This window comes from Aulonocara sp. 'chitande type north' Nkhata Bay, linkage group LG3 (assembly GCF_057382095.1).
Source record: "Aulonocara sp. 'chitande type north' Nkhata Bay isolate Kocher_YH1m ecotype deep benthic linkage group LG3, A_spYH_male_GT1.1, whole genome shotgun sequence".
NCBI classification, from domain to species: Eukaryota; Metazoa; Chordata; class Actinopteri; order Cichliformes; family Cichlidae; genus Aulonocara; species Aulonocara sp. 'chitande type north' Nkhata Bay.
In genome coordinates, this window is record NC_141346.1 from 53,774,108 (window position 1) to 53,792,965 (window position 18,858).

At 41.3% G+C, this 18,858-nt stretch overlaps 1 protein-coding gene across 6 annotated transcripts in view; it reads left to right on the plus strand.

Moving 5' to 3' along the window:
- Nucleotides 1-18,858, plus strand: part of nrxn2b (neurexin 2b) — a 719,066-nt gene that overhangs the window by 655,596 nt on the left and 44,612 nt on the right. For all 6 annotated transcript variants that reach the window (XM_086285249.1, XM_086285255.1, XM_086285254.1 and 3 more), the window contains one exon: nt 16,752-16,923. In XM_086285249.1, coding sequence (XP_086141375.1) covers nt 16,752-16,923 — 172 coding nt within the window. The remainder of the gene's footprint in view (nt 1-16,751; nt 16,924-18,858) is intronic.

Sequence of the window (18,858 nt, forward strand, 5' to 3'; positions counted from 1 at the left end):
ATACTGTAGAGCAGTAACTGGCTCCGTGTGTGAAAGAGTGCCTAAATAACTGATTGACAGGCAGTAGCATAAATTACCTTGGCAGACAGCCCTGCACCTGTAATGTGCTGATGGACTAGTAAGGACAAAACGTTCTCCTCAGATCAACTGAACACAGTGAAATGCATCAGAATGTTGTGTTTTGATATTATTGTTTAGATTTTTATATGTTCCTAAGAAACCCAGCTCGACTCGTGAAAAAAGCGATTTTTAGCTGTTAATGCAGAAAGCAAATAAAATATCTTTAGATGTTTACTGCTCAGTGGCAAAATAACATCTGGATCTCTCCATTATATGAATATGGCATATTTAACAGGAAGTGATGAGGTACTTGTAATAAAGTAACTGAATATATTACTTCAGTACTTTATGGCATTTCATGCTGATATAGATTTGTGTCATTTAATGTCAGATTATTAAAAAAAAATCTTAAATGTTACTGGAATGGTTTTTGTTTTTGTTATGGTTGATTTTTTTTAAATAGTTACAATTATACCTATGTAAATAAGTGGTTTCTGGAAGCACCACATTTTCATTGATTTTTTTATTTACAGCATTATACTTTCTCTATTGCACATATTTATATGTGCAAGTGGTTAAACTGTATCTTACTAAAACCACTAAATGAAAAACAAAATGCAGATTTCATTGTCAAAGGAATTTGCATGTATTAATTTAGTGATGCAGAAAAAGAACAAATGTTGTTATCCCTGGTCGTAATCTGCACTGTCTCTTTTTTATGCTGCTGGAACTACACCTGCTGTAACACAGAACACATACTAAGAATACCTGTTCAATCAATAAAATTAATTTCACATTTATTCTCTAAGAAACTACACCAATGTCCATGTCTCCATGTTTAAATAGCTTTCGTTTAAAGTTTCAAAGTCCTAAACTGCAACTGCCACCGTAGAAATAAATAAAAATAATTACATTAAATTAGAATACTTTTTTACTACATTTTGTTTGGAATAGGAAGCACTCATAGGAATCCTTTTTGCACAGAAGAAGAATAATATGACCTGCAAAATGTCCATTTTTATTGAACATGTCCACAGTCTAAAGTTGTGGGTCCTAAGGTCTTCCAGCTTGCAATAATGCCACCAGCCATAGTTTCGTCCATACAGCATAACCCCTAATGTGGGCTACAGGTCAGGCTACAGATGTTGTACTTCCTACACTGTCACAGAATGTTGGTAATAGTGTTCAGTCTCAGTGTGACAGAGCTTTAATCGTGAACATTTACAAACTTTCGTCACCCACAAGGGAACATTGTGAGCTTCGTGGATGTCGGGTTTTGCTGCAGGCCTGTTGGTTTGGATTGCACAGGTGTACCTAATAAGCACACACTGATGTAGAAAGACACACACCAGAAAGGGATTATCAGATTTATCCCCTCACCCAGTGATTTGCTTGAAAACAACATGTGTGCAGTGTGTGCAATGATTAATCAGCAGTCGGCTCTACAGCGGCAGTGCAAAGACAGGAAGGGAATGAAAGGACAACAAGGCAGACAGCCAGGGACAGAGAAGGCGATTGTGTTCACTTTATCCATGTTTGCTCAGTTTAGCACAGGGCAAATATTAGCCCGTGTACTCAGCAGCCATTCTTCTCTACTGGGCTTCAAGCTCACACTCTCCCCACAGAGGCTAAAAGGCAAAAGCATTAACTCTCCATTATAACTACACACTATTAAGCATTAGCAAGGTCTTAGTTAATACTTCATTTATAAAGCATCACTCCTCTTTAGCACGGCACTCATAAACATGAATAGAAATGGTTTAGTCTTGCTTAACATGTATAACATGTTTAATGAAAGCATTTCTATATTTTTAAGTGAAGGAGAAACTATTATTAGACCGAGTACAAACAAGTGATTTAGTGCTACTATTCAGAAAGTCTAATTATTAACAATATGGAGTTGCACATTTATACATATGCTGATTAGGAAACGAGTAAGTTGTTTGTTCGGGTGTTTCTAGAAGTCTTTTAAATGCTTATTTTTGTTACATTTTAAGATTAATTCGGGCAGTTACTTGTTGTCAGTTCAATATTTTGTGTGAGCACAGCGGATCCCTAACTGAAAGGTCAGCAGGACCTCGAGACTCAAATATGTCTCAGCTATCTTCACAACGGGAAAAAGAAACAGTCACAATGTGACAGAGAACATGCAGATATTTATTGCATGATTAACATAACTCGCTTAACATTTGCAGAATACTGAAATGTAAGCAGGACCAGAGTCTGAGTTTGTAAGAGGGTTTAAGAGAGAAAGAGAGACGCTGAGCAGCTGGAGCCACAGGTTACTTTGGTGATGCTCACAATTATTTGTAAAGCTCTGTGAAATATTCACTACTGTTTTGTGATAACCGTATTCATGTTTTATTATTCAGCTTCAATATATTTAAGTTAAAATACCCCATTTAACTCTAAATAACACCGTGAACCATTAACAGTGTTAAATGATGTAATATTAGGGTGATGTGATCATCATATATAAAGCATGAAAATTCTGTCATTAAACATGTTACATGTGAGCTTATTAAGCAAGATTATAGAATTATATGCCCTATGAATTAAGTATGAACTAATACCTTACTAATTTTTAACACTGTGTAATTATTATAAAGAATTACCGGCAAGGGGAGAACAGGTAGAGGGCGAATGATAAAGGAACAGTTGGGGAGTTATCCTGGTAACAGAGAGAAGCGTAAGTAAGAGAAATTAAATAGAGAGCTAATGATGGCGGAGAGTAATGAGAAGAAGCTAAAAAGAGGACAGCTGAGCATCCAGCCGTCTGTGGCCCGCACCAAAAGGTTTAAGTCAGGATAGATTATATAGTTTTTTAAACTGCTGCAGGTCTTTCAGTGAAAGCACAGCTTGGCACTTATATTTCAGCTCCTATACTGTCTGCTTTTCTTTATCACACCAGGAAAAGTGCCCTGTTTAAGTCTATTCAAACCACAAGCTGCACAATATGCACCACTGCTGTTTTCAATTGAAGGAAGTTTGGAACCACAAGAGAGGGAAAGCAGCTGAAAGAAAATGGGCTGATGCTCTATTTTTTTTTTCTTTCTCGCAGCTTTGTTGTGCAGTGCAAAGGAAAGAAAGTGATGGAGTGAGGAAGGGAAAATGAGGCTTGCTAGGACAGAAAGTAGAGAAAAGTGAAAACAATGAAGGCAGAAAACACTTTGCTCTTGATTTTGTCCGAAGGTCACAGTCATTCCCTTCAATTTCGGCCAGCTGCCTGCCTCGCTTTTCCTCAACAGATAGGAACACACACACACACACACACAAAACCCTCAAAATGAACATTAATACACGTCTCGCCCATAGCGATCCACAGCTCACACAGTCAAAGTGTGAAAACATCAAAAAGAGAGAGACAAAAAGAAGTAATCTCCCATTTCAGCTTTTTCTCGCAGTGTATACTCAGGCATGACAAATTGTATGTGCAAACTGTAGATGAAAGGAGACAGCAGTAGAGATGTTGTCTCCTCTGCTGTCTCAGTGTCTCAGCTATGTTGTTTCATTCAAACCTCCAGATATTTGCTCAAATATTTTCACTCCCTGCAGGTTTTTACGTAGTTGCAGTCACAAACATTTTAGTGCTACAATTTATGAATGTAATGTAGCATACAGTCACATCACTCATCAAATGCATGCATGCTGAGGATGGATCTTGTAGTAAACTCAGAGTGGGACCCAATGGAGTCTAAAATTTAATGTAATATGTAATTAATATTCCACCTGGAGCTGATTAGGTGATATGTTGCACTCCTCAAATAGTTTTTTCTTTTTGTAGAAACCTTTAGGACATGTATTCTTTTCAAACACAACATCCTATATATACGTTTTCCCTGTGTTAGGACCACAGGTTTTAGGTCTAAACTCAAGAGCAGAAAAATGGAGCCACTGCAAGACTGTCAAAGAACACAGTTCCTCTTATGTGCACCGACTGGCTCCAAAAGTTAGTCAGTCTCAGTGTTAGAGTACTTAACTTTAAATGGTAAATGGTCTGTATTTGTATAGCGCTTTACTAGTCCCTAAGGACCCCAAAGTGCTTTACACATCCAGTCATTCACCCATTCACACAAACATTCACACACTGGTGATGGCAAGCTACATTGTAGCCACAGCCACCCTGGGGCGCACTGACAGAGGCGAGGCTGCCGGACACTGGCGCCACCGGGCCACTGACAGAGGCAATTTAAAATTGAAATTATTCTCTTTAGAACAAGTGAACAAAAAATAATATGACTGGGAAGGTTCTCAATCATCCAGGTCATGGTTGTCCAGTGAGCTTGGAAGGAAAATCGACTGGACTTCTTGAACACCTTTCATCTCAGAAGCTTCTTCGGTTCTAAGAGCAATTGGTGGAGAGTCCCAGACCCACTATTGATCATCTGCCTAATCACATGAGCCAAGGTGCGAAAACGAGTGTGGGTCACTATCAGCCACGATATCACTATCAGACCTTGTCCCACACTGTGTTGTGACTTTTTACTCTTTTGATCTCATTTTCAGCTCACCCATTTACATTCTATGAAGGCTTGAAATATGATCCAGGAGCAAGGGTAGCTTCTTAGGTCTCAGCTTACGGCATCTTTATTGTACGTGCAGTGTGTTCACCTAATTATGTCACCAGCTTTGAGATCAGCCACTTTTGCTGTTTAATAATTGATTTACTCACATTGATTTCAGGCAGGTTTTAAAGTGCAAATGCATTTTCTTGATTTATTTTTGGTCTATAATGTTTAACTTATTTCGAGGTGGACTGCTTGTCAGCATTTAAGGATTTTGAAAATAGTACTTTCATAAATATTTGATGGAATAAGTTTAAGATTTATACATTTTTTTAAATTAACAGCACAATTCTAATCATTATTTCATATCTTTGTACATTTTTGACCTCGTCAGAGCATCAAGTAAGAGAGATAATTAATACAGTCCCACAAAATGTACCCATACAATGTCAGAAAGGATTATTATAGTACAAAGCTACTAAACAAAAGACAGATTATGCACACTATTCAAGGACTCAGCTATCTCATTTCACAGTTTGCTGACTAGGTTTAGGCTCCCAGACAGGAATGAGCTCCAAACCCATTTTATTTGGAGTTGATGCACCTTTCTCTGTCAGACGCAAAGTACTCTCAGTGTCAGTTCTTTCTCTAAGATCATTCATGAGAGCGCATGGATCAATTGGATTCTACCAGACCCACGTTAGTAACTCCAGTCAACTCAGTAATGAGCCTCTGAGGAGTAAAAGAGCTTTTGATGAGGGCAGACAGATTAGAAAATTGAGGAAAAAAAGAAAAAGGAAGGTTAAAAGCTAAAGCGAGAGAAATGATAATTGGCGATACCGTAAGGTGAGGCAACAGTCATTGGTTCTTGTAGAAAGTTATATATAGAAAATAAGGTTTTATTGTTCTAATGGCTGAATTGCCACTATTTCACATCTGTATTGCAAGCTTTGGAGCTGGGATTACAAAGATACAATCAATAGAAATTTTATCATGATTTAATATAGAATTGAATATAGAATTCAGAAACACCTGCTTCTTTAGTTTGTCAAGTTTCTAATATCTTTACAAAGCCAAAAAAAGAAGTCATTTCAGCCATCACTTATTGCTTTGGTTTTTCCCATGAAAGGTGTTCAGTACAATGAGGTTTTGTGGCAGGGATTACTGCCGTATCTTAGAGTTAAATGAACTGATGAAGGACTGTAGGGAGCTGGTGAAAGCAAATTGAATACAAAAAAGAGACAAGAATGGAGCAATCAGTGTGGATAGGAAACTTTATTGGTCTTGAAAGACCCCCGCTTCCTGGTTCCAAATTAAGTCGTCTAAACTGAAACATATCTGTGTCTGGGCCTAGCAGTGCTTGTGGTAACAGTGATGAATCATGGGTATATGGACATTGATTTCTACTGTCAGAGTAACAGAGATTCTTTTCTGGCTTTGCCTCGGGGGATCCCCACCACCACATCATCGCCCTAGCTTCACTGCTGTCACTCCAAACGCTTCATTCTTTCCTTTTCTCCAGATTCCACTTCCATTTCTTTTCATTGTCTTTTTCTTACAATGATGTTCTTTGTCTTCCTATACCTTCTTCCTCTCTCTGCTTTATCTTCTCCATCCTCCATCCATCTCTGGTTAGTGACTGGAAAAGGCCCTTGACATTGCTGTTTCAGGTGTTCCGGTTTCACTTTGGCGTCTTGATAAATTTAATCTACCTTTACACATCTCTTGGCAGCTAGAGAGACTGAGTGGTAAATGATGACTCTATTTTAGCACTAAGGTGGCATATTACCTCTGCACCGTCTCTTTGATTTATTCATTTTTTATTTGATTAAGTCGTGAAAGACAGAACGGTCACTCGTAATGGATTGTTTAAGACGATCATTTTATTTACATGTGGTGATCGGACCTGCAAAAACCCAAAAAAGGGCAATGCTTTAGTATAACAAAAAGTTCAGATGAGTTTGATGCCCTTAGGCAAGTGTACTCGTGGAGGAGGCTGATCCTGGTGCAGTCTGAAAATTACAAATTGCATCTGACTTGCTGAAGCTGCCGGAATCGATATTTAGATGCCAATTCGATCTAAGCTGAAAGGACTCAGTTATAGTGAGAAACCCAGTTTTGCACTTTTCTTCGTTGAGTGCCTCAGTAGCCTGTTGGACTACGGTTTAGATGTGCTTACTTTAAGCTGCCTCAAAACGTGATGTGGCAACCAGAGGCAGCAGGATTACAAGCAAACAAAACTGCTAGCAATGTGGAGCGGATTGTTTCTGTAATAAATTTTTTCATCATTGAGATGAGCTCAGATATATTGTTGACCTGGTTGTAAATAAATTAGTGTTACCCAATCAAATACATAGGCTGGTTCTTCTATAGTGGTGCTTGAGCATTCAAAGCACTTTATACAACAGGTTTCCATCTATCCATCTATTTGCTGCCGCTTATCCTTTTCAGGGTTGCGGGGGGTGCTGGAGCCTATCCCAGCTGTCATAGGGCGAGAGGCGGGGTACACCCTGGACAGGTCGCCAGTCTGTCGCTGGGCTAACACGCAGAGACAGACAACCATTCGCGCTCACATTCACTCGTGCATTCACGCCTATGGGCAATTTGGATTAATCAGTTAACCTATCCGCACAAACCAAGAGCCCTTGGATACACAGGTTTCATTCACACAAAACATTTTCATTGTCTAAGTGCTTTATATCTAACATCAGGTTTCAGTATCTTACCAAATGATGACATGCATATGCAGAACCCAACCACCAACCTTTGATTAGTAGATAAAGTGCTTCTGAACTACAATCACCCCTGAATCTGTCCCTCACAACAAAACAGAGCCTCCCCTTCTCTGGGGGTCAGTGGTTAAGGTGTTTGTTTTAAGTTGTCGCCCACCCTTAACTTTAGAAACACATCTGAAAATGCAATAAAATTTTAAAAAATGTGAAAAGCTGGTTTAAATTTGGTCATGTTCCCCTTTGCAATCACTCTCATGCAATTCTGGACAGCTTTGAAATACATGAGTTTTTTCATTACACATTTCAGATTCCCACCTGCCCTATTCGCTAGATTTGCCTCCCTGTGAGTCCTTCCTCTTCCCCAAAATGAAATTCAGGTTTAAGGGTCATGGTTTGGAAGGTAATTCCAGCCTGAATCACAGAGGCACAGGTGCAAGGGAATGGAATTAAACTCCCACTGAAGTGATCTGAAAATATTGAGAAAACAACCTTGAATCCCAAATTTACACCAGGTCGGCATCGTGGTTTTTTTGGGGCAGTACTCAGAAACTCTTGATTACAGATCCTATTTACAGTAATGGAGTCACCTGATTGACATGGTGGGGGTTTTTGGTTTTCAAAAAAAATAGATATTAGTAGGAAAAGTAAAAACACAGATGCCAGTTGTAACAGAGCATGGGTACAGGGGGCGACCGTGGCTCAAGGGGTTGGGAAGTGTATCTGTAACCGGAAGGTCGCCAGTTCGATCCCTGGGCTCTCTCTGTCCTGGTCGTTGTGTCCTTGGGCAAGACACTTTACCCTACTGGTGTTGGCCAGAGGGGCCGATATGGCAGCCTCGCTTCTGTCAGTCTACCCCAGGGCAGCTGTGGCTACAACCGTAGCTTGCCTCCACCAGTGTGTGAATGCGAGAGTGAATGAATAGTGGCATTGTAAAGCGCTTTGGGTGCCGTGAAAAGCACTATATAAAATCCAATCCATTATTATTATTATTACAGTTACTTTTCAGATGTTTTGTATCGTTATTCACATCCCGATCACAAGGATAATGCAAAAAAAGTCCCCATGACAGTGTGCACGTGTATCCATGAGCTCTTGGCAGCTCTGTAAACAAGGCCGCAGTGTGTTGAGGTACCAAGCAATCTCACTCAAGGACATTCCCACGTTTGCATACAAGTGTGTGTGTGGTTTGAGGGTTTTTTTTAAGGCAGGTCAGCTGTCAGACCTAGGGATGGGTATCGTTTAGGTTTTATCCAATACCAGTACCAAACCGGTACTTTTGAAACAGTACCGGTGCTTAAAGACTGGAAAACACAAACTTTGTCCAAAAACCTCTCATGTTTAGCTGTTTTTTTGTAAAAAGATAACAATGTGTGCCTTTTCTGCAGCTCTAGGGCATATATGGTATCACTCTTGGCTGGAAGCAGTGCTTAAACAATGGAAAAAAAACACAAACTTTTTCCAAAAACCTCTCATGTTTAGCTGTTTCCCACTTTTTCTTTGGTCATTTTAGCCTTTTTGGCCAGGTTGAAGGGAGTATCTGCCATCAAACAAGAAGACAGCCGCATGTAACTATGACGGTGTTTGCTAGTTCACCTTACATGCATTAATTTAATAACGTGGTTAGCATACTCAACGTAAATTACACACGAACAACATTAAACTACTCACCCAGAGAAGAACGGCTGCTGCTGCATCATCATCCGTCATCATTTCTGCTACACTGGCAGGGCTAGGGGCCAGGACTCTCCTCTTCGGGTTCTTGGGGGATGTTGCTAACTCCGGGTCTGATAACAGGCACCACACCCGCAGTAGATGTGTACGGTGTGAGGTCTCGCAGCAAGCTATCAAATACGGTGCATTTCTCGGCTTTTAAAAAACCGCCAGGTGTTTCATCAGATTTGAGGTGTTACCTCCTTTGCACAGTATCACAGTATCACCTTAAAGCACTTGTTGCAGGCTGCTGAGTTTGCATCTTTTGCTGTGAAGTACAACCAGACTTTTGACCGCTCCGCCTTGGGCATTTTTAACCTGCAGCTCTGTTCTAAAAGAGCGTACGTACCTGGGCCCGCCTACTATCCTTGGAAAGGTAAAATGATTGGCTAGAATCCAAAGTGTATGACATCTCAGGAAAATAAAGCACCGAAATGTGCGCTGCTTTTTGGTCTGGTTACTACCGTTTATGTCAGAACCGGTGCCATAATGACACCGGATACCGGTACCCATCCCTAGTCAGACCTCCAAGTATTATAGTTATTTTTATCGGCAGTTTATCGGCAGCTGAGAGGAAGAGGTTGGATAAACTCATCAGGAAGGCCAGCTCTGTTCTGGGATGCACCCTGGACCCAGTACAGGTGGTGGGAGACAGAAGGACTCTGGCCAAAATAACATCTCTGATGGACAGAGTCTCCCACCCCATGCACATAAATGTTGCTGAACTGCAGAGCTGCTTCAGTGACAGACTGCTGCATCCTAGATGCATGAAGGAGCGTTTCCGCAGGTCCTTCTTCCCTGCAGCTGTCAGACTGTACAATCTGAACTGCTCCCAACAAACATAGATGTTTACATCAATGCTGTAACTGCAATAAGTTAGTTAATTAACCAATTCGCGCTACAACCTGGTTTACCTCTTACCTGTAATTGTTTTTATTTTATTTAATAACTGTACAGTACTCTCTGTTTATAGTAACCGTTGTCCTTAATGTAAATATGTAAGAAAAATTGTGTATGTTTCTGTTCTGTGTCCTGTGTCCTGTTTGTTTGTATATTTGTCTTTTTGGCTGCTGTTACAACCAAATTTCCCCTTGTGGGTCAATTAAAGGATTATTCTATTCTATTCTATTGTGCTGAAGGATGCCATCCATCAACAGTCTCAGTGGTACGGTACATGAGCAGTCATATCAGTACTTACTATATGCGAGTCAGCGTTGGTTTTGCTGAGAGTGGCAACAATCAGGGTTATAGTGGACGGTATTTTGGTTGATTTGTGTTTCTCTCCTTCTTAGTATGTTCACTGTTTCTTCCCTCTGTAGTATTTTGGCTCAATGCTGGTATGTGTGTGTACTTGGGGACAAATAGGCAAGCCCAGTGTGAGTCATGCTCTGACATCAGTGTATACTCTCTCTCTCTCACACACACACACACACACACACACACACACACACACACACACACACATATATGTATATATATATATACATGCACTCACATCACATCTGTCTAAGTCATTGATTTTTCAATGAGATCTGATTCACTGTTAGAGTGGCCACTCATCATTTGCAGTGCAAATGTGCTCTCATAGCCATGACCACTGCTGGAAATAACTAGGCAAAGAAAAGAGATCGAAGAGGATATGAAGTGCCTTTAAGATGAGGTGCTCAAGGTGACTGCAAGAGACCACGGCAAGCACATACAGATGTTAGCTGAGCAGAAACCGAGAGAAGGTGTGGCAACGGAAACCATGTCTTCTTTGCAAAAGCGACTGTTTTGCCACAGCCCTCCTCTTTTTCCTAAATAAACCAAATCAAAATGACACATGCAGCTCCGTCTGGAACAGCACTATGTCATTTGAGGTGACTGATAAGAAGGGAAGACGTGAAATCTGCGCGCTACAGAGCAGTTTACTGATTCAAAATGGCTGCTGGCCCTCAACAATTCCCTCTTTCTGTCGCAGATACTCTGAAGACGTTCAGTGAACGGACAGTGGATGATTTAGCCGGCAAGAAGTCTACATGTTATGCAACCACGTATTTCTCCTTACGTAACGCTGCAGTTTCTAAGTGGAAGCTTAGCCCCACTATACTGTTCTCCTTGTAGCAGATGCCACAGCGGATCTGCGCTCGCAGGCATTATGCATACATGTTGACAAGCTGATTAGCCAGGAATCAACGCAGGAATTAAACTCATGAGGAAGATGCAGCGATACCAAGTGATGGGGTATCAGATGGGGTATCTGTGGGATATTTTAGGGAAAAAAATCACCAGTATGAGTCGGTAACTGTAAACAGCATATGGAATTTTACATTAATGCACAGAATCTGCAAATACGTTAAAATGCTTAGCTCAAGCTGTATGAATTATTAGGCTTTCCTACACCGCATGGATGTGTCAAATATTTGTGTACATACATATATAAGAATTGATTGCTTTTTCTGTGGGCGCCCAGTAAAAATCAATTTATCATTCTTTTTTTTATCCATGCTGCTCTGCTGGCTGATTCATAAGCTAATAAATACTGCAGTTCTGCACACTTTTAGTGGCATGTCAAGTTAGTCTCAAGCAGATACAGCCTATGATAGATCCAAATGAGAGAGAAGCTGATGAATCGTTTGCATTTCCAACAGCCAGAGGAGTATTAATATGAAATCTATCAAACCAGCAAATCCCTGAACTGGTCAGCCGTGTTTCAGAAACAATTTCTCCAGGCAAGTTGATACAGCAAAATGCAAAATACCTTGAGTGATTTAAACAACTGCAACTGTCTCTGCCCTAGTCTTGCTGAATCCACTTTCCAGCAGTTGCGTCTCTGTTGTTTCCTCTTTCTAACTTGCCTGTTTAGCATTTATGTATCAGATCTAAGGGGGAGATTCAGAAAGACTTTGAGGAAATGCAAATACGTCAAGTAGCAGATGTGTGTAAAGATGAAGCTGTAGGGTGTGTTAGAAAGGGAGAAGATTGAGCAGGCTAGGAGGAAATGAAACAACAAACCAAATCCTTCAAAAATGCTTTCTCATTCCCCCTTTGTCTATTTTTCCTTTTCTTAATTGAGTACCAGCATGTGAGCAAAAGAAAGAACCAGATTTTGACACCTTCAAAAGGAGCTTTGATCTCAAAGCACCTTGAGGCCCCAGAGGATCATCAAGGTTCCCACTGTCCTTTTATCACACAGTGTTTCTCTCTGCCCCTTGCTCCTCCTCCTCCTCCTCTCGCTCTTCCTTTTCTGCTTGGCGTGATCAGTGAGAGCTCGCTGAGGCAGCCCGATAACCCTGATACACACATACAGACTGCAGTCTCTGCCTCATTCTCATTCCACTCCCGACAGCAGCGTTTACCTCGACGTGCTCTCACACGCCGCAAGGTCATGTTGAAATATTTCAGACGGAAATGCACTCCGTACTGCTCTTTCTCTGGCTGCCGTGCAGAATTCCAAAGTCAATTTTCTTTTGTCTTTGAGAACAAGGAAGGAGAGACTCTAATGAGAAGATTACAGAAACTTTCTTTTTTCTCGAGTTTTTTTTTTGGTAGCTAAACTCGATTTACTGTGTGGGAAACTGATGAGCAGTTTGTGCAGTGGTAAACAAATCAGATATTTGGCAAGAACAGCAACTTTGTACTTAAAGTAATATAATATTTAAGAGGAAATCTTTGATTTTTCTCTTGTCCCCAGATGAAACCTTTCTCTGTAAAACTCAGAGCCTCAGAACCAAAACCGATTTTGGTTAAAGTTGAAACTTAATTCTGTCTGTAGGTATTTCGTCCAACCCCCTCCACTATTGTAGATCTTTGAATATTTAATTGAATCTCAGTAACTCAGATCCTGGCTTCTTCAGGCAGATCAGATGTAATTGAAAATACATCTGATCATAAAGTAGAGCTCCTGCCCCCCAGTCTACCGCGGACCTGCTCCCTTTGCTACCGATTTACCCGTAGAAAGAAAAGTAAGATGAGCTACCCTCTAGATAAAAGTGGAAAACGTAGCATTCTTGCTCCTGACATTAGCTGACAGCTACAGCAGATTAAGGGCTGCTAAGCAGTCATTGAGAAGCTGTGGTGTTTAAAGAGCAGCCAGGGTTTATTGTAAGTTACCTACTAGTCCCTTCATTTCAATGTTGCAGGCTTGACTGCTCCCAGTCATTCAAAGAGTTTTTCTTTTCCTTCTGTTTCCAGAGATATGTTCGCTTAAGGGAAACGGCCATTAAAATGTCATTACTGCTACACTAAAATCATTTTTAAAAAAGCACTGGTTCCCAGCGGCTTCCCACCGTAATGGGCTCGATACATTCCCTCAGCACCGGGAAGAACTCTAATGTTGCGGAACACAAATGCTAATCTCTCTGTAAATATCACTCAAATTCACTCCCTTCTGCTTTTCAGTTGTAATAGCATGGATTCATTCTGCTTCACCCTGGAAAATTGAATTAATTCTCCAAGCAAGGTGTTATGATTATTCTAAGCTTCCTAGTGCGTGGGCTGTAATGGAGATGATCCTGGCATTTCCGCTCGATCCAAAAGCATTTCACTCACCCTCTCCATTTTGTTTTTCCCCGTTGCAATATCTAAAGGGTATCAATACTGAAAGCTTTGATTAAATCGTTATTCTTGTGCACCTCATAATTACTCTAAGACTGTATTCATGCTGGTGTCGTCAAATCTGCAGCATAGTGGATTTTGGCATTCACAACGATAGCAGGCAGAAAGACTGTGAGGGTCGGTCTATAACATGAAGCCGCTGATTAAGTGGCTGAGAAGCTGGAAGCACTTTGCCATTCGAGACATCCAACGAGCCTCCTTGCAGAATGAGTCCATCTACAGAGTAGTCCATCAATTTCATACAGATCTAGCTTCATTAGGAGCATCACGTAGGACAGCTGAGCTCTGCTTCCTGTTGTGTTCCACACTGATTCCTTTTGCTTATTCTGGCTGTTCAACTGTGTCTTATGTTCTGCTGATCCCCGCAAAGCATTAATCACAACCAACATGTTGCGCCACCATTTGAGCATGCTCAATTAATACCCTAATCACGGCTGACATCGGTGCATGGCCGTAACGTGGCCTTGGCTAAAAACTATAACAACTTTACACAGCAGCAAAGAGCAGTTAAGATGCACATAAATGTGGCTGATTATACTGATCATTAACTTACTGTACAACCTTTGCACTTATTTACTCAATTAACTGGCTATTTTGAGATCTGTTAACATTAGGGGTGTCTTATTTTCTTTTTTAAAATACTTAATCAGCCATGAATAATGGAAAACTGCTGCAAGCAAAAGCCACAGGTTCACCCCTGAATATCTTGGCATATGGAAAGTGGCAAAATAAATGCACATACCTAATGAGGTAATGGAATCAATGAAGTTGTAGCTGCAGTGAGGAGATAGCAGTGTGCAAATGTGACCCCACCGGCAAATGAGCTTGACCTGCTGTGACAGTCAGGAAGTGTTGCTGTCTGTAGGTTGGGCAACAGCTACCAGAGCAGGGTCTTACAGCTGGGCAAAAGTGCAACAGAGGTTTTGCAGTCAGACAGACAACTTGTATGCAGTGGTGCTGTCTGATATGTCCTCTGTTTCTCCCTTTCTCTCTCTCACCCTTGTTCTATGGCTCTCTGGCAGACTGTAACTCTGTAAATGACTTTGACCTTTCCTGGGACTGAGGACAGGAACCACAGAGGGAGAGGAGAGAGATGGCGGGAGAAGAGAGTGGAGTAGGCGGCTGACTGTAATAAACTCGAAGCAGTGGGCGGCTGTCAACACTAATAGATGGGAGAGGGGAGGGGGGGTCACCCGGTTGATGAATACTAAAGGTGCCTGAGTCCTCAGCAAGTACTCTGTTCCCTTACCAGGCTTGTATGTGTGGGATCTGACGCTCTGAGTGTCATCAGACTACAGGCAGTCGGGGCTTTTTGTGTTGACTGAAGAAAAATATCTTTTGATTTTTGCCAAAGGACAACAAAGGAACAACAGTATTAGCCTATTAGCATGGATTGTTACACGGCTGGATGACTGCAGTTTAACTGTGCAGGGTAACTGCTGCTTAGTTGACAACTCAATTGCTTCAGTCAGTGTAATTCATTCTCAAACACAAAAGACATGATTTTATTTTTCTCATTATGCATTGCCAGTTGGAATCTAGCTACGCTCAACGGGGTATCTTTGGGTAACATAAGTAACAAAGACAACAGTGTTGTAAATAACAATTATCTTGAACACCAGAAAGAATAAAACGACGGAAAGCACTGGTCAAATTACAATATTAGTTGTTGGTTCATGATGGTGGATAAACAGTTGATACTATTGGGAACACTGATGTTTTTGCAGCGAGCTGAGTAGCTGTTGAGATATTTTTTCCAGGGAATCTATAAATCATCTCTAAAGACAGCTTAAATGGCACAAACTTAAACCTAAGTGACCACTTTAATAGCATTTTTATAAAAAAGGTAAATAGACCGGTTCTTATAGATCGCTTTTTTCTACCGTATTTTTCGGACTATAAGGCGCACCGGATTATAAGGCACATTAAGCGAAACAAAATAAAGTGAAACTTTATTCAACTCTATCACAATAACTCTCAACATCGTTAAGTTTTAACACATAAAATACAGAACAGTACACTCACTTTTTCAGTTCATTCCTCTTCCACAAGTCCATCAAATTGTGATGTTGGATTATCTCACAGCTGCTTTATTCGAAGTGAAATCCACTTCGTAAGCATGTCTCTTAACAGGTGCCGTTTTGGGGTCCTTGTACACACAGTACGCATTTCTCCGCAAGGCTCCAGACTACGGTAGCCGTAACAATCCAGCTTTGTAGCTTACCAAAGTCATACTAAAACATTTTGACTGATTTTTGACGGCCGTGTACCACATAAAATCGGTTCGAGGTCAGTAAGCACAACCAGAATTAATACATAAAGCACACCGGATTATAAAGTACACTGTCAATTTTTGAGAAAATTTAAGGGTTTTAAATACGCCTTATAGTCCAAAAAATACAGTATTCTACCTGAGTGCTCAAAGCACTTTATAAACTGTGGTTTTTTTTCAGTCATTTAGATAAAGCACTTCTCTCTTTGTCTAAGTCAGGGTTGTCGGACTCCAGGCCTCAAGGGCCGGTGTCCTGCAGGTTTTAGATCTCACCCTGGGTCAACACACCTGGATCAAATGATTAGTTCATTACCAGGCCTCTGGAGAACTTCAAGACATGTTGAGGAGGTCATTTAGCCATTTAAATGAGCTGTGTTGGATCAAGGACACATCTAAAACCTGCAGGACACCGGCCTTCGAGGCCTGGAGTTGGACGGTCTAAGTCCTTTCTATTTAACATCCACACATCGGGAGCTACTTAGTGTTTAGTATCTTGCCGAAGGATGGTTTGGCATACAGACTGGAACAGGCAGGATTGAACCATCAACCTTATGATTAGGAGATGGCCGGCTCTACTTCCTGAGCCACAGCTACCCTATCTAAAGCTGAATATTTAAAACATTTAGATCCTTTAATCGTGGCTCTCAATTCACCAAATCCATGAATACATGAATTGTACCAGATTCTGTTTGAAACCAGATGTTGGGATGGGGCAGTGGACAATGAGGGCTTAATCTTAGAAGAGACCGCGGTCAGGCTTTTCCACTAACCCGAACCCTTCATGTTATATTTTATGGGTATATGTTTGAACTTAACATATTAGTGCATGCTGGTGCATTTTTGTTGACCGTGTATTGCATCAACCTCTGTTTACAGGAACGGGGAAAGGTCGGCGTGATCTTCAACGTGGGAACAGACGATATAACCATCGAGGAGAGCGCGGTGATGGTGAGCGACGGCAAATACCACGTGGTGCGATTCACACGCAGTGGTGGAAACGCCACGCTACAGGTGGACAACCAGCCCGTCATTGAACGTTTCCCCTCAGGTAGGAACAGTGGGCTTGATCTAGGGACTGAGGGAGGGAGGCAGTATTGGATTAGATCCTTCACAGGTCTGAGTTTTCCGATAAGCCGGGCAACAAAGTGGAGAGAGAAAGAAGGAGCTTTGCAAATGAAATATTCATTATTTTAGCCCCCCCAACCTATGTGCAACTAAAAGTGATCTTTTTCTCTCTTAAAGACACACATTCTGTTTTATTTATCACAACATTCATATTTAGAGGCTGCTTGCATTATTCCTGGTGATTAAGTCCAGTTCTGGTCTAAAAGGCAGGAAGAGCAAAGCAGCCTTCCTGAGGCAAGCCGTCCTCATCTAAGTGCAACCGGCTCTCTGTGGTTAGTCTGCCATTATAGCTCCTGGCACTGTGAAGCCAGCACTGAATGGAGGCCAGCCGAACGTGAGTATGCCAGCCACGTATGATTGGTGAGCAAGGTCTTTAGGCAGGATAAACAGGGAGGAAACCTCAAGCTGGGAAAGCGTGGAGGTGTTTTTAACTCAAGCCTTCGCTTCAAGATAAACACGGGTGCAACATCATTTAAACGAGGGCAAACTCCCGATGAGTCACGGCTGGGAGTGTGTTAATTCCCCCACTCTTTGTTTAACCATAATCATAGTATTCTATTTCAGTCTGAAATATGAAGTTATTTTTGGTTATGCTGAAGCTCCCCACGTAATTTCTCTCTCCACTATGTTTCCCTTTTGTTCATGGTTGTTCAAAGGAAGACATTTTGTGTTCCCACAACGACTACGCAACACCACGCAGGACTGTCTCATGTTACAAACGAATAAGCAGTGTTTTTTATTCCGCACCGATGCTGTCCAATGTGCAAACCTCCACCCGAAGTCGATGCATTCTCTTCCCGTTGTCTAAAAGCACTGTCTATGTATCATCATTGTATCAAACTGCAGGGAGAGCGCCGCTAATGTGGTCATGATATTTACTCTTGTTGACATATAGAGCAGTGGGACTGTGACATTCTCTGTCACAGCAGTGATCCCATATTTCGAAGCTTTGTTTTGGCATTGAGAGAAGCATATTCTCTTGCTCATCCATCAACACAGCAAGGCCAGACTGAGGGGAATGCATCACAGCCAGAAAAGGAAGTGCCGTGTGACAGTTCACTCTTTTCAGTTGTTATTATGATGGAAATGCAGCCCTTTTCACAACAGCGCACGCTCCAAAAAGGAGCCTTCATCTAACAATAGCGCAAACCGCTCGGAAAATAACAGCTGAGCAGCCTGTTAACATTGGCAAGTGAGTGTCATCATCCGAATCTATGTTTCGTTTCATCAAGAAACATTAATGCACATCCCATATCGTATTCTTTTTATTCCTCTTCCCTTCCGCCCTCCTCGCCGCGGTTGTTGTCCTCATCAAACATTTCTTTCCTTTTCCTGTGCTTATCAACAATTGAAGAGTGTGATTTTGTTTTTGTTTGTTAGTTTATTTGATGAGTTTTGTGCTCGGGCTGGAACTTTTAGGAGGTCACGAAGATGAGTGGGGTTGTGTGGGTGGTAGCAGGGGGGCTAAATGGCTGTAGAATAGGTTTGTTTCATTTATGTGAGCTGATTACACTCTAACTTTTTTTGGGTGCCAGCTTGCAGATTGCACCCATACCCACTTTGAAGGTTGTGCTCATCATCATATTGCTTGGGGAGTGGGTGGGGCTTGTTTTAGGGACATAGACATGTTACACATTAGGAAAGCAAAACGTAGGATGAGGCTTAGGTGCAGATGGGTGGAGGAGTATGTAGAGAGAGAGAGAGATGGGATTGCAACTTCCTAACTGACACATGAGGTGCATAAAGGGAGAGAGAAAGTGATGTTATATTTTTGTAGAGAAAGAAAAAGGAGGTCCCCTGTTGAAACAAGTTCCCATGACCCAGATTGGAGATTTAGACATCTTCTGATTCTCTAAAT